This window comes from Ranitomeya variabilis (genome assembly GCF_051348905.1).
Source record: "Ranitomeya variabilis isolate aRanVar5 chromosome 1 unlocalized genomic scaffold, aRanVar5.hap1 SUPER_1_unloc_1, whole genome shotgun sequence".
NCBI classification, from domain to species: domain Eukaryota; kingdom Metazoa; phylum Chordata; class Amphibia; order Anura; family Dendrobatidae; genus Ranitomeya; species Ranitomeya variabilis.
The window spans coordinates 1,908,766-1,933,618 of record NW_027507931.1 but is presented as its reverse complement, the minus strand read 5'-3'; the positions used below and the strand labels follow the sequence as shown (position 1 = coordinate 1,933,618).

The following is a 24,853-nucleotide window of genomic DNA, read 5'->3' as shown; positions in this document are numbered from 1 at the left end:
CTCATTAAACCAATGGAGCCAATGGAAAGTTGCATATTTTTAGTTTCTATTGAGTGCCTCAATGAAAATCATCAAGTAGCATCTCATCTAAACACATAGGCACTGGCTTAGAGGACTCCCCCCATGATGCATGACTTTAATGACCCTCAAGTCAAATCTTACACAGGTGTGAAACAATAACTCCAAAATCAGTGGTGGATATCTGGTCTTGGGTGAAGTACTCAACTTAGGGCTTCCTTTGATGATAGTACAGCAAGATTTATAGACTAAACATTAAGTTTCAGATATGTCTCCTTTAGCCTATGCCCATGGATTTTTTTTTAGAGCAGATCCTTTCTAAAATATTCCTCAAAAACTACATTTCTATAGGAAATCTACTTTACGTTTTGAAAAATGTCCCAGTGGGGAAAAAAAAGTCTGCATATCACTACTTTGAGTCGGATACTGATCAAATTTATTTTTCTAAAGTTCCTCAAAAATTCTTTAGGAAAATTAAAACTTTTCCAAAAAAAGGATGGTTTTCTGAAAATGTTTCCACTTAAAAAACCCTTAGTTTTTGGCGAAGGATCTAGAATGCCTTTTTTACGGTACATCGTAAACTTAAGAAAAGTTAAGGAAAAAAAAACAAAAAACTTTCAGTACATTGGGCTGGCAGATCAATATACTTTAGACTAATGCAGGGATAGTAGGGCAGAGGTAGCCATTGTGAATTAGTCCTGCTCCCTATGTTGGAGGTCAATGGACCATTTGTGGTAATCTATATGGACCAAGCTCCATCTTTAGAGATATGAAATTCCCAAAGGTTAATGATCTGTTTCAAGGTTCCAGGACATGGACCATTTGTGGTAATCTATATGGACCAAGCTCCATCTTTAGACACATTAATTCCCAAAGGGAAATGATTTGTTTCAAGGTTCCAGGACATGGATCCATGAACCCTTGGAACCTCCGATGAATCTTATTTGGACGTTATTGGATGTAAACCACTAGAAAAAATAGAACAGTGTGACGGTTTGCTTGGCACCCAAGGTCTTATCGGGTTGTCCCTTTTGTCATCTGGTCTATGGCTTTAATAGATTTCATAGGTGAAGATATCTGGAGGTACTCGACATAGCTGCCGGTCTGGTAAAGTGAAGAATAGATGGAAATTCTTTATATTCAATCAGATGGAAATGAGGAAAGAAAAATATGTTTAGATGACTTTACAAAAGAAAGCAGTAAGCTGTTTTTTTGTTGTTTTTTTTGCATCGTCTTGTTCCTAGAATTCGGAGCCTACATTAATAACACATCTATGTACATGAAGTCATTCCTTTGTACATGCTGGGTTTATTAACAATATGTCATCATATATAAGGCATATGTACAGTGTACCTATCAATGGATAGATCTTTTTTTTTAATTTTTCCTGGCCATAAACTGATGTTTTCGTTTTTACGAGGGATGTAAAATCCCATTCTAATCCCGAGAAGGTCGAGAACCATCAAGAATGGGCCATTTACAAACTTCAAAAATAAGAGCATGTGCATTTCATTTAGCAATTCCCAGTAACCTGGACCCATCAAGGTTGTCCTAACCAGAGGTTGTGGTGACCTCTCCCACATCTCAATGTGGATCACACCAGCAGTGTGTAGACCTTAAATATCAGAGACCGCACACATAATGGCTTTACACCTTTGACTCATTTTCCATGTTGGCCACGTCTCCGTTCCTCTCTGTCTGATCCTCAGGGTTCTTCTCTCTGTTTTCGCTGACCAATTCCGGATGTTGGTTGAGTTTGCTAGACACCGACCAACTCAGTGGCATTTCTGCTTTGATGATCATCTCAGCCAATTCTTTGGCACTGCAGGACGGCGTGTTGGTCTCATAGGTGTCGTGAAAGCTGTTGTAGTCCACTTCGTAAAACCCGTCTTCAAGGGTGAGGACAGGCGTGAATCGATGGCCCCACTGGATTTCCGATGTGACGTAAGAGCTTCTAGCTTGACAGGTCATACCTAAAGACAAAAACATGAAAAGTAAAAATAAAAAGAACTAAACGTTCTCATTATCATCACAGGCAGGACTAGGCAGAACACTAGGCCTTATCTATACAGATGACATTTCAACATTCTCATTATCATCACAGGCTGGACATTAGGCCTGTTCTACACAGATGACATTCCAGTATTATCATTATCATCACAGGCAAGGCAGGACTAGGCATGCCATTAGGACTGTTATAAAGGATGACTTTCCAGCATTCTCATTATCATCACACGCAGAACTAGGCAGACCACTAGGCCTGTTTTATACAGATGACATTCCAGTATTGCCATTATCATCAAAGGCAGGACCAGGCCGGCCATTAGGTCTGTTCTAGAAAGATGACTTTCCGGCATTCTCATTATCAGCACAGACAGGACTACAATGAAAGATAACCCCTCTATATATATTGGATAACACAGGATCCACCATATACAATAGTGGATGGCACAGCTCACCTCCTCCTCCTGTACACTGACTGATAACACCTCTATATACAGTAGATAACGAAAACAAAAATCCCACATACATCGTGTGAGTATAAAACGGGGTCTGGCGGACCAAGCACGCCTGAATGGAGCCCCAACTCACCAAATCAGCTCTACTAAGCCATAAGCACAAGGAGGAAAATACAGAGCAATGATTTATTGAAACAAACTTTAATTTTATAAATGGTAATAGATAAATACATTACAAGTATAAGTAATAAATGGCTAAAACACAGAGTGAGTGTCCGAAAAATGCTAATATAAACCCCCATCAACCACACTCCCCAGATGTAATACCGGTATAAAGCCCATTAAATAAATCACAATATTGACCCCCTCAATTGGGGGTATAAAGAGCAGGAAAAGCACAATAGGTGCATAATAGCACCCATAGAACCAGGCACAACCGCCCTAGTGGGGACCCGGTGGTAAAAACCCCTTAATAAACAGATGAAAAAAGTGCTAACACCTACCAAGAGCAAAGACCGGGTGGGGAGACTGGTGGGGAGAAGCCCCAACGCGCGTTTCGTGGCCACACAGGACCACTTCCTCAGGGGGATGACTCCTTGCTGCATGAAAGGACCTTGAAATAACCCATGGCCCCGGTCACATGATGACCGGCGGCCAATGAAAGTAGCGCTGTCGGCGCATGCGCACTGCGCCCGGCAGGTCCTAGCAGTGGATCAAAGCGTCAGGTCGAGCGCGCACGCGCAGGGCACAGAAAGTACCCGGAGCGTGCCCGCAGGGCCAGGAGACGCCGATCCACACCAGGATGAGGCGGGCCGCAGCGCGATGCGCACGGCCACCATTACAAGCAATGTGTAAGTGGAAGAATTTATATAAGGACACCAATGCAATGCGCTATCAATATCCATCACACGAATGGTTTAAGGAATCCACCAGATAAAAACTGCACTCATTACGGTCCGATGCACAGGATAAATTAAATTATAAAAATGTCCATTTTCTGTGTGTCGGATCCGTGAGACCAATCTCCATCTCTCAAATACATGTCCATAAAGGTGCTGATTTCCCGTCTCGTCTTTGTGCAGATACCATGGTGAATCCACTTTAGCCCAACTAGGATGGTGTCCATAATAGTTGTATCACTGAAGCCACAAGTACATTTCCAAGGTACATCATGCAGTATCGGGTCCATAAATCTCACTAATAATGTGAACAAAACAAAAATTAAAAATTACAGAAAAACATAAAAATGTTAAAACCAAGAACCCACCAGATAGCGGGGATGAGGACATCCAAGGTGGGAGGGACCGTAATAATAGATTAACAATTACAGAGAGACTGCAGGGCAAGGAACCGTACCAGGCACATGCCCCAGAGCAGTGGAGCGGGGGGGGGGGGGGGGGGGGGAATAGAACCAACTCATAAATAAGGAGCAAAACTAAGAGTCTCATTAAGGCCCACTGGTGACATAGTGCCAAGTCGCACTATCCACCTTGTTTCTTTTTGGGCAAGCAGCTTTTTATTGTCCCCACCCCGAATACCCAAATGTAAAGCATCAATTCCCCTCACTTTCAATAAATTTGCATTACATTTATGATTTAACAGAAAATGACGTGGGATTGGTTTGAGATCTGAAATATCGGTCACTGTCTTGGCCGCACCAATGTCCCGCACATGTTCACGAACACGGACTCTCAATTCCCGTGTGGTAAGTCCAATATAGATCATAGGACACGGGCACGTCGCATAATAGATCACGTTGGTTGTACTACACGAGATCCGCTCTCTAATGTCAAATTCTTTTCTTCCATCAGCAGACGTGAAATTTGAACATCGAAGGACATTGGCGCAGGCAAGACAGTGGCCGCAGGGGAAACACCCCAAATTGGGACCCCTTGTACCAAATGGATTACTCGGGGCGGGGACGTAATGGCTGCGTACCAACAGGTCACTCAAATTTTTGCACCTTCTGGAGGTCATCTGGGGAGATGAACCAAGGGAAGCCGCCAGGGAGGGCTCGGTTCTCAAAACTGGCCAGTGTCTAGCGACCTCCAGGCGAACGTCCAGGAAATCGACCGCAACGTCACTGTGGGTATACGTAAGTCTAATATTCCAGATGTTGTCATTTAATGTATCCATAAAATCACCGAGCTGCTGGACAGTCCCATCCCACAAAGTATACCCACAGTGACGTTGCGGTCGATTTCCTGGACGTTCGCCTGGAGGTCGACTCACATCGGCGTATCCAGGCGGACGTCTTCAGGAAGTCGACTTCCGTCAACTCACTGCTGCACGCATCATCGGCACATGATCCATCCACTGTGAGGGCCGTCCCGATCGGACAGTTCCTGAGGATGCGGCGAATCTGCTCCTCAGAGTCTAGGTTCGAGGCACAAGCCTCCGATCTACGTGATCGTTTTCTGGCCCGGGGGTATAGCCGGCGATCCATTAAGCACGGATACGACCGAGCCAGAAGAACCCCACGTGAGACCCTTCTACATTCACATGGCCGGCGTTCTGGTGGGGATGGGGCGGGTACTATTCGTTTTATCTCCACTTACAATCATGAATGGAGAGCCATGCGCTCCATCCTCGCTAGACACTGGCCAGTTTTGAGAGCCGAGCCCTCCCTGGCGGCTTCCCTTGGTTCATCTCCCCAGATGACCTCCAGAAGGTGCAAAAATTTGAGTGACCTGTTGGTACGCAGCCATTACGTCCCCGCCCCGAGTAATCCATTTGGTACAAGGGGTCCCAATTTGGGGTGTTTCCCCTGCGGCCACTGTCTTGCCTGCGCCAATGTCCTTCGATGTTCAAATTTCACGTCTGCTGATGGAAGAAAAGAATTTGACATTAGAGAGCGGATCTCGTGTAGTACAACCAACGTGATCTATTATGCGACGTGCCCGTGTCCTATGATCTATATTGGACTTACCACACGGGAATTGAGAGTCCGTGTTCGTGAACATGTGCGGGACATTGGTGCGGCCAAGACAGTGACCGATATTTCAGATCTCAAACCAATCCCACGTCATTTTCTGTTAAATCATAAATGTAATGCAAATTTATTGAAAGTGAGGGGAATTGATGCTTTACATTTGGGTATTCGGGGTGGGGACAATAAAAAGCTGCTTGCCCAAAAAGAAACAAGGTGGATAGTGCGACTTGGCACTATGTCACCAGTGGGCCTTAATGAGACTCTTAGTTTTGCTCCTTATTTATGAGTTGGTTCTATTCCCCCCCCCCCGCTCCACTGCTCTGGGGCATGTGCCTGGTACGGTTCCTTGCCCTGCAGTCTCTCTGTAATTGTTAATCTATTATTACGGTCCCTCCCGCCTTGGATGTCCTCATCCCCGCTATCTGGTGGGTTCTTGGTTTTAACATTTTTATGTTTTTCTGTAATTTTTAATTTTTGTTTTGTTCACATTATTAGTGAGATTTATGGACCCGATACTGCATGATGTACCTTGGAAATGTACTTCTGGCTTCAGTGATACAACTATTATGGACACCATCCTAGTTGGGCTAAAGTGGATTCACCATGGTATCTGCACAAAGACGAGACGGGAAATCAGCACCTTTATGGACATGTATTTGAGAGATGGAGATTGGTCTCACGGATCCGACACACAGAAAATGGACATTTTTATAATTTAATTTATCCTGTGCATCGGACCGTAATGAGTGCAGTTTTTATCTGGTGGATTCCTTAAACCATTCGTGTGATGGATATTGATAGCGCATTGCATTGGTGTCCTTATATAAATTCTTCCACTTACACATTGCTTGTAATGGTGGCCGTGCGCATCGCGCTGCGGCCCGCCTCGTCCTGGTGTGGATCGGCGTCTCCTGGCCCTGCAGGCACGCTCCGGGTACTTTCTGTGCCCTGCGCGTGCGCGCTCGACCTGACGCTTTGATCCACTGCTAGGACCTGCCGGGCGCAGTGCGCATGCGCCGACAGCGCTACTTTCATTGGCCGCCGGTCATCATGTGACCGGGGCCATGAGTTATTTCAAGGTCCTTTCATGCAGCAAGGAGTCATCCCCCTGAGGAAGTGGTCCTGTGTGGCCACGAAACGCGCGTTGGGGCTTCTCCCCACCAGTCTCCCCACCCGGTCTTTGCTCTTGGTAGGTGTTAGCACTTTTTTCATCTGTTTATTAAGGGGTTTTTACCACTGGGTCCCCACTAGGGCGGTTGTGCCTGGTTCTATGGGTGCTATTATGCACCTATTGTGCTTTTCCTGCTCTTTATACCCCCAATTGAGGGGGTCAATATAGTGATTTATTTAATGGGCTTTATACCGGTATTACATCTGGGGAGTGTGGTTGATGGGGGTTTATATTAGCATTTTTCGGACACTCACTCTGTGTTTTAGCCATTTATTACTTATACTTGTAATGTATTTATCTATTACCATTTATAAAATTAAAGTTTGTTTCAATAAATCATTGCTCTGTATTTTCCTCCTTGTGCTTATACAGTAGATAACACAGGATCCACCATTCACAATAGGTGATGTCGCAGCTCCCCTCCTCCTCCTGTACAATGACTGATAACACCTCTACATACAGTAGATAACACAGGATCCACCATTCATTATAGGAGATGTCACAGCTCACCTCCTCCTCCTGTACAATGACTGATAACACCTCTATATACAGTAGATAACACAGGATCCACCATTCATTATAGGTGATGTCACAGCTCACCTCCTCCTCCTGAACAATGACTAATAACACCTCTATATACAGCAGATAACACAGGATCCACCATTCACAATAGGTGATGTCACAGATCACCTCCTCCTCCTGTACAATAACTGATAACACATCTATACACAGTAGATAACACAGGATCCACCATTTACAATAGGTGATGTCACAGCTCACCTCCTCCTCCTGTACAATGACTGATGACACCTCTATATACAGTAGATGACACAGGATCCACCATTCACAATATGTGATGTCACAGCTCACCTCCTCCTCCTGTACAATGACTGATAACACCTCCATATACAGTAGATAACACAGGATCCACCATTCACAATAGGTGATGTCACAGCTCAACTCCTCCTCCTGTACAATGACTGATAACACCTCTATATACAGTAGATAACACAGGATCCACCATTCACAATAGATTATGTCACAGCTCACCTCCTCCTGTACAATGACTGATAGCACCTCTATATACAGTAGATAACACAGGATCCACCATTCACAATAGGTGATGTCACAGCTCACCTACACCTCCTCCTGTACAATGACTGATAGCACCTCTATATACAGTAGATAACACAGGATACACCATTCACAATAGGTGATGTCACAGCTCACCTACACCTCCTGTACAATGACTGATAGCACCTCTATATACAGTAGATAACACAGGATCCACCATTCACAATAGGTGATGTCACAGCTCACCTCCTCCTGTACAATGACTGATAACACCTCTATATACAGTAGGTAACACAGGATCTACCATTCACAATAGGTGATGTCACAGCTCACCTCCTTTTCCTGTACAATGACTGATAACACCTCTATATACAGTAGGTAACAGAGGATCCACCATTCACAATAGGTGATGTCACAGCTCACCTCCTCCTCCTGAACAATGACATAACATCTCTATATACAGTAGATAGCACAGGATCCACCATTCACAATAGGCGATATCACAGCTCACCTCCTCCTCCTGTACAATGACTGATAACACCGCTATATACAGTAGATAGCACAGGATCCACCATTCACAATAGGTGATGTCACAGCTCACCTCCTCCTCCTCCTGTACAATGACTGATAACACCTCTATATACAGTAGATAACACAGGATCCACCAGTCACAATAGGTGATGTCACAGCTCACCTCCTCCTCCTGTACAATGACTGATAACACCTCTATATACAGTAGATAACACAGGATCCACCATTCACAATAGGTGATATCACAGCTCACCTCCTCCTCCTCCTGTACAATGACTGATAACACCTCTATATACAGTAGATAACACAGGATCCACCATTCACAATAGATGATGTCACAGCTCACCTCCTCCTCCTGTACAATGACTGATAACACCTCTATATACAGTAAGAAGGCTGGAAGTGGAGTGGAAATGTATCCGTCGCTTTCTAACATTGGAAGCCGCCTTTAAAGATGAATGAAAAGCAATAAAATGAAATAATAACTAATACTTAACTGGTCAATCCCCCGCTGCTTTAGGTCCTGCGCTCCCGCTGGTCTCTGTTTACTCCCCTGCAGCGATGATGTCATAGAGACTTATAAGACCGCTGCAGGCAATCACTAACCTCAAGCCATAAGAAATCCTGCAGCAGTGGCCACGCGGATGTATGTGACACCATGACTGCGGAGAAGTAAACAAAGACCTCCGAGGACCACTGGGACAGCGGGGTCGATTACCAATTGAGTATTGATTATTTTTCTTTTTTGATGATTATTTTTTTTTTAACTCCAGGAAAATCCTGTCCCAACTTATGTTTGTCCTTGGGAATAAGCCATGAGTGTCGCGGCCGCGCTTTGCTCTAGTCTGGTACATATATTCTGCATTATTACGCCGCAGTCTCTGGCTCACAGGCGACGTTGGGAGCAGCCAGAAAGCCGCAGTCAGTCTCCCATCAGCCGCTCTAGTGAAACCTGTTCCATTTGTAAAATCCTGTGAAAAAAAAAACATTTTGGAGCTGATTTTGTGCAGCGAGCGTAAAGCTAAAGGGAAGCAAAATGCTGAGACAAAACCCACGGACCACCAGCTTGTGCTACCTCCCACAGACCCGCCATCTGATCACACAGCCGGGCGCTGATCCAACACCCAAATACTTACTGTGCTGCTCTCCCCTCGCCTGATAACAAGCGCTAATATTCAATGGTGTCCTTAGAAGAAGAGGAGGGCCCCATTATGATGCCGGACGGAGGAACCCACAGCTCGTTACAGTCCCTCCAAAGTGGCGAGTCTACATCAGTGTCCAGGACACCATTTCTCCCTCTGTGCCATCCGTCCTATGTGGAGGAAGCGGAGCGTAATTACCTCAAAACACATTGCTAGACCACCAGGGATGCCTCCATCAAGCCTTTCAGTATCCTAAACTAGCACGGACTACCATTAATCTCTTCACTACCACAGACCACCAGGGACATTGTTGCTATTAATCTCTTCAATATATGAAATTACCATTAATCTAAAGACTTTAGCATTACGGTAATTGCTCCACTACCCTGGATCAATATGGATAACACCAATAACTCCTCCACTACTCTAGACCACCAGACGCATTACCATTAATCTCTTCAACTCCTATACACCACCATGGACTTTACCACTAATTTATTTGTCACTCTAAACCACCAGAGACATTACCATTAATTCCTCAACCACCCTGGATCACCAAAGACATTACCATTAACTCCTACTCTAACCTAGACCACCAGGGACACTACCATCAACGGCATCATTACCGTATATCATCCGAGACATTCCTCTTAACTCCTCTGCTACCCTGGATCACCAAAGACATTCCCATTAACTCCTACACTAACCTAGACCACCAGGAACACTACCATTGATTCCTCCACCACCCTAGATCACCAAAGACATTCCCATTAACTCCTCCACTACCCTAGACCACCAAGGACACTACCATCAACTGTTTCATTACCTTATATCATCCGGGACATTGCCGTTAACTTCTCCATTACCCTAGACCACCAAGGGCATTACCATAAATCTCCTCTCTCCCCTAGACCACCAGGGACTTTATCATTAATTCACTTGTTAAGAATTTCCAGGCTTTCAATTGTTGAGTGGGAAATATATGGTGTAAATAGGGCACTATAAGAGATACTGTCTAGAGATAGTACTTAGGCATATGGATTGTATGGGCATTGTATGGAGTTGTATGGCAATAATTTGGCACCAAAACATTCAAGTGTATATATTTATAGTGAGTGGGAAGTCCAGATTTTCTTGTTGCCCATTTTCTAGTCTACTGGATCTGTCAATACCTCTCTTTGATGGTGTCCAAGAGAAGAGGTTATGGAGGCTCTAAAGTATTGTGCTCCCATCATTGGGTGCCATAATAATCTACAGCAGAAGCAGGGGATCGAGGTAGTCCTCCTGCCTCTGGTCTCAGCAGATAATGGGATTTATAATGGCCCCAATGAGGCCAAAATATCACCTCTTGGTCTCCGTCAGTCTGATGAACCCCTATGGTACTTTGGAAGCTGTTCCTGGTCTACATGCTAAGCGAAGGCCGACAACGTGCGGGACGTATAAAAACGTCTGGATCCTGAGAAGCAATATCGTACCACTCTGTCACGTCGGATTAACGGTGGCCGCCATTAACAGTTATCGTGTCCACCCATTAGCAAGTTCTTACATCTTTTCAACCTCATAATTTGCTATGGCGATCGATACATTCCTCGATTCCTTCCCTTTCGTCTCGGGATACAGAAAAGTCATTTTTATTCAGGCGCTGCCTATGGTCAGGTTAACACAAAGCATTCATCTTCTCGGTTTAATATAATAAGCACATACGCTGTTCTCCGATCTGTCTGCTCCTGTGATGTCTTATTAGAAGAATTTGCAATTTCTGATAAATCAATCCTAAGCGAGGCTGACTGCGAAATGGAGCTTGTTCAGGAGTTTAGTGGATGACAACATCATACGAGCATTTATTTATACTCTTTCCGTGAAATGACGGGTGGGTGGATGATAATCACCGACAGAATGCAGCAGGATGAACTGTAATCACCAGGCCTTACTCGGCTGTGCAGGAGGGAAAAAACTTGGCTGCCTTCTTAAAGAAAACCGCCCCACATCGGTCCTGGGTTGGGTGTAGTGCTGCAGCTCGTTCCCATTCACTTCAATGGAGCTACAGAACCGGACACAACCCCCAAACAGATTTGGCTCAGTTTCTGAAAGAAAGGAATCAGAATGCCGACTTTGCCTTTATAACTTTTACATTCTATAGTCTTTATACAATATATTATGTTGACGTTCAGTATCCAGTGCGGCTGTGAGTATATTCAGAAAAAGCCTTTGGCGATACTATGAAATAAATGTTAAGTGTCCTGGTGAACAGCAGCTTAACGTCCTCAGATATGTCACTTTGTAATACCTAGAAATCGGAACAAAAAAATAGAAGCTGACTCCATAGCGGTATCACATCAGTTCCAAAATATCACAAAATCCTATATGTGTTTTATGAAGCATTATGTAGATTGTGAGCCCTCGCGGGCAGGGTCCTCATTCCTCCTGTACCAGTTATGACTTGTATTGTTCAAGATTATTGTACTTGTTTTTATTATGTATACCCCTCCTCACTTGTAAAGCGCCATGGAATAAATGGCGCTATAACAATAAATAATAATAATAATAATAAAAGCATATCTGGCCCTTGTATCTCCATATTGCACTCTAATGGGCACCTCTTCTCAAGCACGGACTAGTGCCTGACTAAGGGCAGGTGCAGATGACAGTGTATTCTCTTATTCGAGAAAATCGGGCAATTATTCAAATGACACACTTTGATCATAGAGTGATAACATTTTCTCGGATGAGAAGATAGAGAAAATAAATTCTCCATCCTCTCCATACTGGAAATCGGACTGCACTCAGATGTCATCCAATTTGGCACAAAAAATAAAATACCAAATTCCCAAATAATGAAATACCATAATACAGAAAAAAAATACTTAATTTTTTTTTTTTTTTTTTTACAAATGATGACTCGGGTTTCATATGACAAAATTACTAGATGACTCTATGTATGGAGCTGTTATTTGGCCACTAAATATTGGTATTATTTCAGCATTAAGTGGAAGAATACTGTTTTCCAACGTAGCGAGGAAGTACAACTTAATATAGAAGGTACAACACATCTAGCTGGATTATTAACCACTGATTCTGCACGTATGGTGAATAATATGGTCCTTATGCAGCTTCCACATTTGGTGGAATCATGCGGGCAAGGGAGCAAAACAACTAAAAAGCCAGTGTGTTGAATTAAAACTGTAGTTCCTATATAATAACTGGAGGGCTGCAAGTGTGTGGCTGTGTAGGTTACCTAACTTTTCCCAAAACTAATAATTTGTTGAGCTGCATAAAATCTTTTAGTGACTTGAAAGTTGAGGACATCTCTGAGATTAAAATGTTCTCAGCATTTATTGATTTATGATAACCATGATGAGCGTCTTATACCAAGATGCAATTTTCTGTAAAACTCCAAAGGATGTTTCATCCAAAATGAACTACTGATTAAACTGAGATATAGAGTAGTGGCCTACATCAACAACAGTAGCGCCAACTCTTGTGGGTACTATACAGAGCAGGTGAAAATTGGTCCAGATCCCCTCTTCCCGAGATGGGTCGGAGAGGCAAGAAAGGCATGTCCTGTCCCACGATTTGGGACATGTTTACAGTCTGAGAACACCCGAAAAAAAAAAAAACACTGTATGTAACTGGATGAAAACATTTGTCCAAAGGACGTTTAAACAGTACAAAAGTACAAAAATGTAACTTAAAAATTAATGTAAGAAAAAGGAAGATTCTTTATCACCGAAATTACGGCGACCTACTCAACATTCAAGTGCATTTTTGGTGAGTAAGAAGCATTTTGTAGCATTTCTGGTGGCAAAAATTATAAAGTCATAATAAGCATCACAAAATATGATGGAACACAGAATAGAATTTTTTTTTTCATGCAGAATTTTTCAGCAAAAATGATATTTTCAGGCACATAAAAAAAAAAAACACTTCCGGAATGTTATGGCACAGATTTTTTTTTTTTTCACGAGGCACACAGAATAAGCCTGTGACAAAGCATGCTAATTTATGAAACGGAATAATCTTCTTTGAGAGACACGATGAGCATATGTCTTTTCCGCCATATTAGCTGTATAACCGTGTAACTAGGATCATGAAGGCCCCCTCCTCCTCTGTGAATGGCAACCACCATCTGGTGACATACATTTTTAAGGCTTTTGTAACTTGCACACAGAAGTGTGATAATTCTCCATCTCGGATTTAAAACACGTGTCCTGGAAGCCGCCCCCCCCCCCCCACATTACCAAAAGATTGGGAAATAATATAGCTTGTGTGATTGCTTTTTCATGTTATTTCCTGATGTTTTGGTACTCAGAGTCAGCATTCGAGGGGAAACCCGGAGCCAGCGGTTGGCCCCGGACTTCCCCGACTTATGGGCCCCATAGCGTGCCAGTGTTCCAGACGCCAAGTGGGCCCACCTATTCATCCAGGGACCAGGGTGGTGACGCGGAGAGCACTAGTCTCAAGAATGGATTTGGTGATATCAGGACTGTCTGAATGAATCTCCTGCAGACTAAAAGGGGTTGTTCACCTTTTGGGGACTTTTTTTATTATATATATTTTTGGTTAAAAATTATTTTTGTAATTGGGTTCCATTAAAAATGTTGCCCCGTTTTCCTTCTGTAGTCTCAGTGCGGCACAGTCTATCTCTGGCCACAGAACGAGTTAATTGAAAATCCATCAGTGAGCTCAATCTGGCGATCCAATGGGAGAGTTATTAATTTTATCTTTTTTTTCAGCTGATGTATGACCACAGACCACATCAAGGTTGAATATGCAGGGAACAGCCTGTAAAAAAAAGGTGCAAAATGTTTAAAAAAAAAACAAAAAACAAATGACATTTTGTTTTTAGCCCAAAGTACATAAGTACCTGCATTAAAAAAAAATAAATAAAAATAAATACAAATTATCCCCCTTTTAAATCTTCCTGCTGGTGCTGGTTCCCTCTGCAGCTGGGCTCTGCCTATTGAGTTTAGCAGGCGGTGCTGACAGCTAGGTGGGTTTACGGCTAGGTGGATTCATGGTGCCCGATGGGGCACTTGTAACCCTTTTCCGAAATGGAGTGGCAGGTCGGCCCAACAGCTGCTCCATTTGTTGTTTATGGTGCCACCGGAAAAAGGCGAGTGCAGCGCTTGGCAGCCTCATAGGAAGTCAATGGAGAGGCGGTTGAGCACGTACACTGAAGCTTCATTCTAAAGGGGATAAAAGTCCCCCATAATGCCGATCGGTGCAGGTCCCAGTGAGTTATCGCCTATCTTTTTTCCACTGGACAACCCCTTTAAATACCAAAGTGGACATTACATAGGGAATTCCTATAAAAATCAGACTCAATTCAGACCTGATCGGGATCAGTTTTCTGCCTCTGCTTGTTAACATGAATAATTTTGCTACCAGCAAGCAGAGATCGTGAACATTTTCATTCATTACAGCTAAATATTCAGATATGTTTGATGAGATTTAAGAGCGATTCTTCTGCCTCATGAGTAATTAATCATCATGAATGAAACAGTGGCTCAGTCCTCAGGAAATGCCATCTAATGTACGACTGCTCCACAAACCGCAGGAAAATTAATATTGTGAGGGCTCCAGGGAAAAAGAACGAGAGCCGTGGTCATGGTTATACATGACTGATGGAGGTTTGCGGCTTTCCTCACATGGAGGGATCGGGCCTGGACCTTGTTCTGTCTAGAAGTCATTGTGTTTTCAATGGCAGTAGAATAAATATAGACTATTATGGAGCGTACATGGGTCCTCATAGGACATACTGGGACACATGTATGACAGAAAAAAACACTTTGTTGCCCCTAGCAAACAGACAAAGTGCAAATCCATTCTACCAGAGCAGTTTAAAAATTAAACTTGTGCGCCAATTGCTTGCTATATCAGCTCTTATGTGCAGGGACCTCTCTCCTGTCCTGTAGAGTGTCCGTGTGAAGCCCCATGGTCCTGGTCATCACAGTGGCATTGCTTTCCTCACGGGGAGAGTGATGTTACGCTTGGAAGCGATGAAGGATAACTCTCACCAGGTAACGCAAACATGCAACATGTTCACACTCCAGGCCACAAGGGGGAGCTTTTGATCCTATTTCTAGGTGACTCCCCTGCATATAGAGATATATTGAGGTTTTGAGGGAGAGTTAGTCAGATAGTGCCGGAGAGCAGACTGGAGCAGTCTGAGGCAGGAAGAACGTATGAGAAGCCGTGCAACCCCGGGAAAGTGCTGCAGCTCCTGGACAGAGATAACACCGAAAGCCGAACAGATTGTAGTGACCGTGTGAGAGAGCGAAGCACAGGAGAAGGAACACCAGTGGAGCAGAGCAGTGAATTAGCTACCTCCCTGGCTGGCGCAGATTACCGGTAGCCGGAACACCGAGGTTGTGAGGGACTCTACAACTGACAGCAGAAACCGGCGGGACACACATAGAGCCCGGGTCATGATAGAGATCCTGTAAAAAGGCTTGAATCACCTGCCATACAGGTTTATGTCCCACCTTGATGGAGGACAGAGAGAACTGTGAGGACCTTATTAGAAGCCATAGGCAGTAAGGGACTACAACACCACCACGCTAGAGGAAGGCTTTTAACTCAACCTGGTAAAGGGGACTCTGAATTCACTTCCAAGCCGGCCGGACCCTGCCTGTCCTGTGATCTGGTACCCTGGACTGTGGCTGCCTGAAGTCTTCAGTAAACCAGGTAAAGAGACTGCAAACCTGTGTCCTCGACTGTGAATAAGTTGACTGTTTGAAAGTTCGTTTTACCTGACCAAGGTTTTTGCAGTAAAGAGTTTAACTGTTTAAAGGACATTCGGATCATGGACAGTGAATGATTCACAAACTTTGTTGTACATAGTTGGCACCTCTTAAGGTGCTTCCTACTGCTTTCGCAAAGAAGCTTTAAAGGAACTGTTTCAAATGTTGCCTTAAATATTGATTTGTTTACAGAGACCTGAAGAAAAACCCGTTTGGCGCGGCAGAATCCCGGGTCTGGATACACACCTTGAAGCCCGCCCAAGTACTACGTTGAGGGTTGATGACGGGTCCCTCGCATCGTTGCTGCTGTTATAAAGTTGTTAATTGACTGGAGTATTAATTGCACAATTAAATGCACTACCTCCATACAGAAAAATGTTGAAAAATGTTTGCACCCTTAAAGGGAATGTTGACTTGTTGCACTTTATTAAAGTGATAATGTTTGATAGTATTAAAGATAGTATTGTACGTAGAAAATATTAGTGAGAGATAGTGACTAAGAATAAAGCTGAAACTTTGCACTTTTAGGAAAGTAATTAATACTGTTGGAAGTAGATAGTATTATATGCAGACAGTGTTGAAGGAAGTATAGCAAGAGATAGTAAATTAAAGAAAAGCTAATGTTGGTTTTTGCACTTTGAACAAAGAGAATTTGAAGTAGCATACCTGTAAGGATAGCTGCCATTTATAGGATAAGTTCTATTTTTGAAAGTATGCATACTATATATATATGTTCTGCAACGTTCAAGCATCAATTCCTCCCATAAAGGGAAGCTATAGTTTACATTAATTAACTTGTTTTAAATGTTTACAGCATTTAAAAATTTGTATGTCTTTTTGCTAATTTGTATTGTTGTTCTTCTTTTCCCACTCCAGGAGTACTGGATTTAAAGGGGGGTGGGAGTGTGATGCCCCAGGGTCCTGGTTGTCACAGTGGCATTGCTTTCCTCATGGGGAGAGTGATGTTACGCTTGGAAGCAATGAAGGATAACTCTCACCAAGTAACACAAACTGTTGTGAACTCTATTTTTGGGCTCCCTCTAGTGGTCACAAGCGGTACTGTGTAGTGTTGTCTTTCTGCAGGTTGGCAGCATCAGCTGGTTCGTTATCCTTGGTTGGTTTCCTATTTAGCTCACCTGGATACTCAGTTCCTTGCCTGCTATCAATGTATTCAGTGCTCTTCAGATTCCTTGTGACTACTTTGCTCCCAGTCTCTCCAAGACAAGCTAAGTTTTTGTTTGTTTATTTTTTGATCATCAGCATTCATCATGTTTCTTGTCCAGCTTGCTAAAATGTGATTTCCTCGCTTGCTGGTTGCTCTAGGGGACGGAGTTTCTCCCCCCCACACCGTTAGTTGGTGCGGGGGTTCTTGAAATCTCAGTGTGGATATTTTGTAAGGGTTTTTTACTGACCGCACAGACCCCTTTACTATTTTCTGCTATCTAGTATTAGTGGGCCTCATTTGCTGAATCTGTTTTCACCCCTGTGTATGTGCCTTCCTCTTACCTCACCGTTATTATTTGTTGGGGGCTTCTATATCTTTGGGGATTATTTCTCTGGAGGCAAGAGAGGTCTTTCTTTCTCTCTAGGGGTAGTTAGTTCCTCAGGCTGGCTCCAGACGTCTAGGATTTTAGGCATGTTCACCGGCTACTTCTAGTGTGTTGGATAGGTTCAGATTTGCGGTCAGTCCAGTTTGCCACCTCCCTAGAGCTTGTCCTATGTTTGTTACTTAGCTGGAGTAATTTGTGATCCTCAACCACTAAGGATCATAACAGTATAGCAGGCCCCAAAGTGTTTAATGCATCGCAGAAGTGGGATAAAAAGAAGACCTGAGTACATTTTTTTTTTTCCTCCCGCTTTTCCTTTGCTGCAGTCTGTTTAGCTTCTTTCATTCCCTTGAACTCTGGGTGGTTTTGAGCTCAGCTGCAGACATGAATGTTCAGACTCTGACTTCTAGTGTGGATCATCTTGCTGCACGGGTGCAAAGTATTCAGGATTTTGTTATTCATAGCCCTATGTCAGAACCAAAGATACCCATTCCTGAGTTGTTTACTGGAGATAGATCTAGGTTTCTAAATTTTAAGAATAATTGTAAGTTATTTCTATCTCTGAGACCTCGTTCCTCTGGTGATTCCGCTCAGCAAGTTAAAATTGTTATCTCCTTGTTGCGTGGCGACCCTCAAGATTGGGCTTTCTCTCTGGCGCCAGGAGATCCTGCATTGCTTAATGTAGATGCATTTTTTCTGGCTCTTGGACTGCTTTATGAGGAGCCTAATCTTGAGAATCAGGCAGAAAAAGCGTTGCTGGCTATCTCTCAAGGTCAGGATGAAGCAGAGGTGTATTGTCAAAAATTTCGGAAATGGTCGGTACTTACTCAATGGAATGAGTGTGCCCTGGCTGCAAATTTCAGAGAAGGTCTTTCTGAGGCCGTTAAGAATGTTATGGTGGGGTTTCCCACTCCTACAAGTCTGAGTGATTCTATGGCTTTAGCCATTCAGGTTGATCGGCGTTTGCGGGAGCGCAAATCTGCTCATCCTTTGACGGTATTTTCTGAACAGAGACCTGAGTCTATGCAATGTGACCGAACTCTGACCAGAATTGAGCGACAAAGTCATATACGTCAAAATGGGTTGTGCTTTTACTGTGGTGATTCTACTCATGTTATCTCAGCATGCTCTAAACGCTTAAAAAAAATCGCTAAACCTGTCACCATTGGTACTATACAGCCTAAATTTATTTTATCTGCTACTTTGATTTGTTCTTTGTCGTCCTACCCGGTTATGGCTTTTGTGGATTCGGGTGCTGCCCTGAATCTGATGGATTTGTCGTTTGCCAGGCGCTGTGGTTTTGTCCTGGAGCCTTTGGAATTTCCTATTCCTCTGAGGGGAATTGATGCTACGCCATTGGCTGAGAATAAGCCTCAGTATTGGACGCAAATGACCATGTGCATGACTCCCGTACATCAGGAGGTGATTCGCTTTCTTGTTCTGCATAATTTGCATGATGTTGTCGTTTTGGGTCTGCCATCGCTGCAGGCTCATAATCCAGTTTTAGATTGGAAAGCTATGTCTGTGTCAAGTTGGGGTTGTCAGGGAATTCATGGCGATGCTCCGTTGGTGTCTATTGCTTCTTCCACTCCTTCTGAGGTCCCTGAGTTTTTGTCTGACTACCAGGATGTATTTGATGAGCCCAGGTCCAGTGCCCTGCCCCCTCATAGGGATTGTGACTGTGCTATAAATTTAATTCCTGGTAGTAAATTCCCTAAGGGACGACTTTTTAATTTGTCTATACCAGAGCATGCCGCGATGCGGAGTTATATAAAGGAGTCTTTGGAGAAGGGACATATTCGCCCATCCTCTTCCCCTCTTGGTGCAGGATTTTTTTTTGTGGCCAAGAAGGACGGTTCTTTGAGACCTTGTATAGATTATCGTCTTCTGAATAAAATCACAGTCAAATTTCAGTATCCTTTACCACTATTGTCTGATTTGTTTGCTCGGATTAAGGATGCCAGTTGGTTCACCAAGATAGATCTCCGTGGTGCGTATAACCTTGTGCGCATTAAGCAGGGAGATGAATGCAAAACAGCATTTAATACGCCCGAAGGCCATTTTGAGTACTTGGTGATGCCTTTTGGACTCTCTAATGCTCCTTCTGTGTTTCAGTCCTTCATGCATGACATCTTCCGAGAATATCTGGATAAATTTATGATTGTTTATCTGGATGACATTTTGGTCTTTTCTGATGATTGGGAGTCCCATGTGAAGCAGGTCAGGATGGTGTTTCAGGTCCTGCGTGCTAATGCTTTATTTGTGAAGGGCTCAAAATGCCTCTTCGGAGTACAGAAGGTCTCCTTTTTGGGTTTTATTTTTTCTCCTTCTACTGTGGAGATGGACCCAGTCAAGGTCCAAGCTATTCATGACTGGACTCAGCCCACGTCTGTTAAGAGTCTTCAGAAGTTCTTGGGTTTTGCTAATTTTTACCGTCGTTTCATCGCTAATTTTTCTAGCGTGGTTAAACCTTTGACGGATTTGACCAAGAAGGGTTCTGATGTGACTAATTGGTCTCCTGCGACCGTGGAGGCCTTTCAGGAGCTGAAGCACCGGTTTTCTTCAGCTCCAGTCTTATGTCAGCCAGATGTCTCTCTCCCCTTCCAGGTCGAGGTTGATGCTTCTGAGATTGGAGCAGGGGCTGTTTTGTCGCAGAGAAGCTCTGATGATTCTGTGATGAAGCCATGTGCTTTCTTTTCAAGAAAGTTTTCGCCTGCCGAGCGGAATTATGATGTTGGTAATCGGGAGTTGTTGGCTATGAAGTGGGCATTTGAGGAGTGGCGACATTGGCTCGAAGGAGCTAAACATCGTGTGGTGGTCTTGACGGATCACAAAAATCTGATTTACCTTGAATCTGCCAAGCGCCTGAATCCTAGACAGGCTCGTTGATCGTTGTTTTTCTCCCGTTTCAACTTCGTGGTCTCATACCTGCCTGGTTCGAAGAACGTGAAAGCTGATGCACTTTCTAGGAGTTTTGTGCCTGACTCTCCGGGAGTTTCTGAGCCGGCTGGTATTCTCAGAGAGGGAGTGATTTTGTCTGCCATTTCCCCAGATTTGCGACGATTGCTGCAGAAATTTCAGGCGGATAGACCTGACCGTTGTCCACCAGAGAGACTGTTTGTCCCGGATAGATGGACCAGCAGAGTTATTTCCAAGGTTCATTCTTCGGTGTTGGCGGGTCATCCTGGGATTTTTGGTACCAGAGATTTGGTGGCTAGGTCCTTCTGGTGGCCTTCCTTGTCGCGGGATGTGCGTTCCTTTGTGCAGTCTTGTGGGATTTGTGCTCGGGCTAAGCCTTGCTGTTCTCGTGCCAGCGGTTTGCTTTTGCCTTGGACGCACATTTCCATGGATTTTATTTCGGATCTTCCAGTATCTCAGAAAATGTCTGTCATCTGGGTGGTGTGTGATCGTTTTTCCAAGATGGTCCATTTGGTGCCCTTGCCTAAGTTGCCTTCTTCCTTCGATTTGGTTCCTCTATTTTTTCAGAATGTGGTTCGCTTGCATGGCATTCCTGAAAATATTGTGTCTGATAGAGGATCCCAGTTTGTGTCCAGGTTTTGGCGGACTTTTTGTGCTAAGATGGGCATTGATTTGTCTTTTTCGTCGGCCTTCCATCCTCAGACTAATGGCCAAACCGAGCGAACTAATCAGACATTGGAAACTTATTTGAGATGTTTTGTTTCTGCTGATCAGGATGATTGGGTGACTTTTTTGCCATTGGCCGAGTTTGCCCTTAATAATCGGGCTAGTTCTGCTACTTTGGTTTCGCCTTTTTTCTGCAATTCTGGTTTCCATCCTCGTTTTTCCTCGGGTCAGGTTGAGCCTTCTGACTGTCCTGGGGTGGATTCTGTGGTGGATAGGTTGCAGCAGATTTGGAACCATGTGGTGGACAATTTGAGGTTGTCACAGGAGAAGGCTCAGCGCTTTGCCAACCGCCGCCGCGGTGTGGGTCTCCAACTTCGTGTTGGGGATTTGGTGTGGCTGTCTTCTCGGTATGTTCCTATGAAGGTCTCCTCTCCTAAATTCAAGCTTCGCTTCATCGGTCCTTATAAGATCTTGGAAATCCTTAACCAGGTGTCTTTTCGTTTGGATCTCCCAGCATCGTTTGCCATTCATAATGTGTGCCATAGGTCTTTGTTGCGGAGGTATGTGGTACCTGTGGTTCCTTCTGTTGAGCCTCCTGCTCCGGTGCTGGTCGAGGGCGAATTGGAGTACGTGGTGGAGAAGATTTTGGATTCTCGTATCTCTAGACGGAGGCTTCAGTATTTGGTTAAGTGGAAGGGCTATGGTCAGGAGGATAATTCCTGGGTTGTCGCCTCTGATGTTCATGCGGCCGATTTGGTTCGTGCCTTCCACGTGGCTCATCCTGATCGCCCTGGGGGTCTTGATAAGGGTTCGGTGACCCCTCCTCAAGGGGGGGGTACTGTTGTGAACTATATTTTTGGGCTCCCTCTAGTGGTCACAAGCGGTACTGTGTAGTGTTGTCTTTCTGCAGGTTGGCAGCATCAGCTGGTTCGTTATCCTTGGTTGGTTTCCTATTTAGCTCACCTGGATACTCAGTTCCTTGCTTGCTATCAATGTATTCAGTGCTCTTCAGATTCCTTGTGACTACTTTGCTCCCAGTCTCTCCAAGACAAGCTAAGTTTTTGTTTGTTTATTTTTTGATCATCAGCATTCATCATGTTTCTTGTCCAGCTTGCTAAAATGTGATTTCCTCGCTTGCTGGTTGCTCTAGGGGACTGAGTTTCTCCCCCCACACCGTTAGTTGGTGCGGGGGTTCTTGAAATCTCAGTGTGGATATTTTGTAAGGGTTTTTTACTGACCGCACAGACCCCTTTACTATTTTCTGCTATCTAGTATTAGTGGGCCTCATTTGCTGAATCTGTTTTCACCCCTGTGTATGTGCCTTCCTCTTACCTCACCGTTATTATTTGTTGGGGGCTTCTATATCTTTGGGGATTATTTCTCTGGAGGCAAGAGAGGTCTTTCTTTCTCTCTAGGGGTAGTTAGTTCCTCAGGCTGGCTCGAGACGTCTAGGATTTTAGGCACGTTCACCGGCTACCTCTAGTGTGTTGGATAGGTTCAGATTTGCGGTCAGTCCAGTTTGCCACCTCCCTAGAGCTTGTCCTATGTTTGTTACTTAGCTGGAGTAATTTGTGATCCTCAACCACTAAGGATCATAACAACAAACATGCAACATGTTCACACTCCAGGCCACAAGGGAGCTTTTGATCCTATTTCTAGGTGACTCCCCTGCATATAGAGATATATTGTGGTTTAGAGGGAGAGTTAGTCAGATAGTGCCGGAGAGCAGACTGGAGCAGTCTGAGGCAGGAAGAACGTATGAGGTGCCGTGCAGCCCCGAGAAAGTGCTGCAGCTCCTGGACAGAGATAATACCAAAAGCCAAACAGATTGTAGTGAGCGTGTGGGAGTGCAAACCACAGGAGAAGGAACACCAGTGGAGCAGAGCAGTGAATTTTCTATCTCCCTGGCTAGCGCAGGTTGCCGGTAGCCAGAACACTGAGGTTGTGAGGGACTCTAAGACTGACAGCAGAAACTGGTAGGAATGCTGGATTACACATCACCTGTCCGCCCTAATCCCCAGGAGGCACGATGACACATAGAGCCCGGGTCATGATAGAGATCCTGTAAAAAGGCTCGAGTCACCCCCTGACATCCCCCTGTGAGTACCAGACCTGAGTACCCCACGGCCCTGGCGGGCGGCTCATCAGTTCTTATGTGAAGGATTCTCTCTCCTGTAGAGTGTCGGCTCTTATGTGCAGGGTCCTCTCTCCTCTAGAGTGTCAGCTCTTATGTGAAGGATCCTCTCTCCTGTAGAGTGTCAGCTCTTATGGGCAGGGTCCTCTCTCCTGTAGAGTGTCAGCTCTTATGGGCAGGGTCCTCTCTCCTGTAGAGCGTCAGCTCTTATGTGCAGGGTCCTCTCTCCTGTAGAGTGTCAGCTCCTATGTGCAGGGTCCTCTCTCCGGTAGAGTGTCAGCTCTTATGTGCAGGGTCCTCTCTCCTGTAGAGTGTCAGCTCTTATGGGGAGGGACCTCTCTCCTCTAGAGGGTCAGCTCTTATGTGAAGGATCCTCTCTCCTGTAGAGTGTCAGCTCTTATGGGCAGGGTCCTCTCTCCTGTAGAGCGTCAGCTCCTATGTGCAGGGTCCTCTCTCCTGTAGAGTGTCAGTTCTTATGTGCAGGGTCCTCTCTCCTGTAGAGTGTCAGCTCTTATGTGCAGGGTCCTCTCTCCTGTAGAGTGTCAGCTCCATATGACTTTCTCTTGCAGTAGTCTTTGTTGGTTGATGATCACTCCTTTGTAGGTTAATAATGGCCTTGAATTTCCTCCGATTTCACACAATCTTGACTGTGGATTGTTGGAACCCAAACTCTTAATAGATGGGTTTTTTTAACTTTTTCCATCCTGATGAGCATCAACAACTCTTATTCTGAGGTTCTCCGACATCTCATTTTTTTGTGCCTGGATACACTTCCACAAACAAGAGTTGTGAAGATCATACTTTGATAGATCCATGTTATTTAAATAAAAACAGGTTGCCCACTCACAATGGATTGTCATCCCGGTGATTGAAAACGTCACTCTAATTTCACCTTCACAAATTAATTGCTAATCCTAAAGGTTCACATACTTTTGCCACTCACAGACAAGTGATATTGGATCTTTTTCCTTGTGAAACATGCAGCCGCGGGAACTTAAACATATTTTTCGAGCACACCGAAGACACTCAATTAGCACCCGAGCATGGACGATAACATCTTCTCCGAACACGTTCGCTCATCATTATTCCTAATTCCACTAAGTAATTTATATATTGCGCGCCCTACCAGGGCAGTGGAGTACTCGGCACCGGGTCCTGTCTCTCTTAAAGGGGATGTCACGGCAGCTGTGACCCGACCCATGGCCCTGGGCGTCCAATAAAAGGGGAACGGTCTTTAAAGGGGAATTGTAAATAAGTCTGTCGTGACGCCACCCATGGTGTTCAGTCAATTGTGGGACCGAGGCTGCATTAAAGGGGTCCTCTGGGGGATGTTGTTGCAGCAATGATGGTAACGCTTCCCACAGGTGAAGCGGAGTCCCCAGAGGTCCTGAAGTGTATGGCGATGATGGTGTAGGCCGGTAAAAGGAGTAAAGGACAAAAGTTGTAAGTCTTTACCTGGTTTACTGTAGTTAGCCGGCCACAGTCCAGGGTACCAGGCATGGGTGATGGTATGGCCC

At 44.5% G+C, this 24,853-nt stretch overlaps 1 protein-coding gene across 3 annotated transcripts in view; it reads right to left on the bottom strand.

The window, feature by feature from the left end:
* KCNJ6 (potassium inwardly rectifying channel subfamily J member 6) overlaps positions 1–24,853 on the bottom strand; it is a 251,507-nt gene that overhangs the window by 18,148 nt on the left and 208,506 nt on the right. For all 3 annotated transcript variants that reach the window (XM_077278923.1, XM_077278925.1, XM_077278924.1), the window contains one exon: positions 1,672–1,991. In XM_077278923.1, the coding sequence (XP_077135038.1) occupies positions 1,672–1,991 (320 nt within the window). The remainder of the gene's footprint in view (positions 1–1,671; positions 1,992–24,853) is intronic.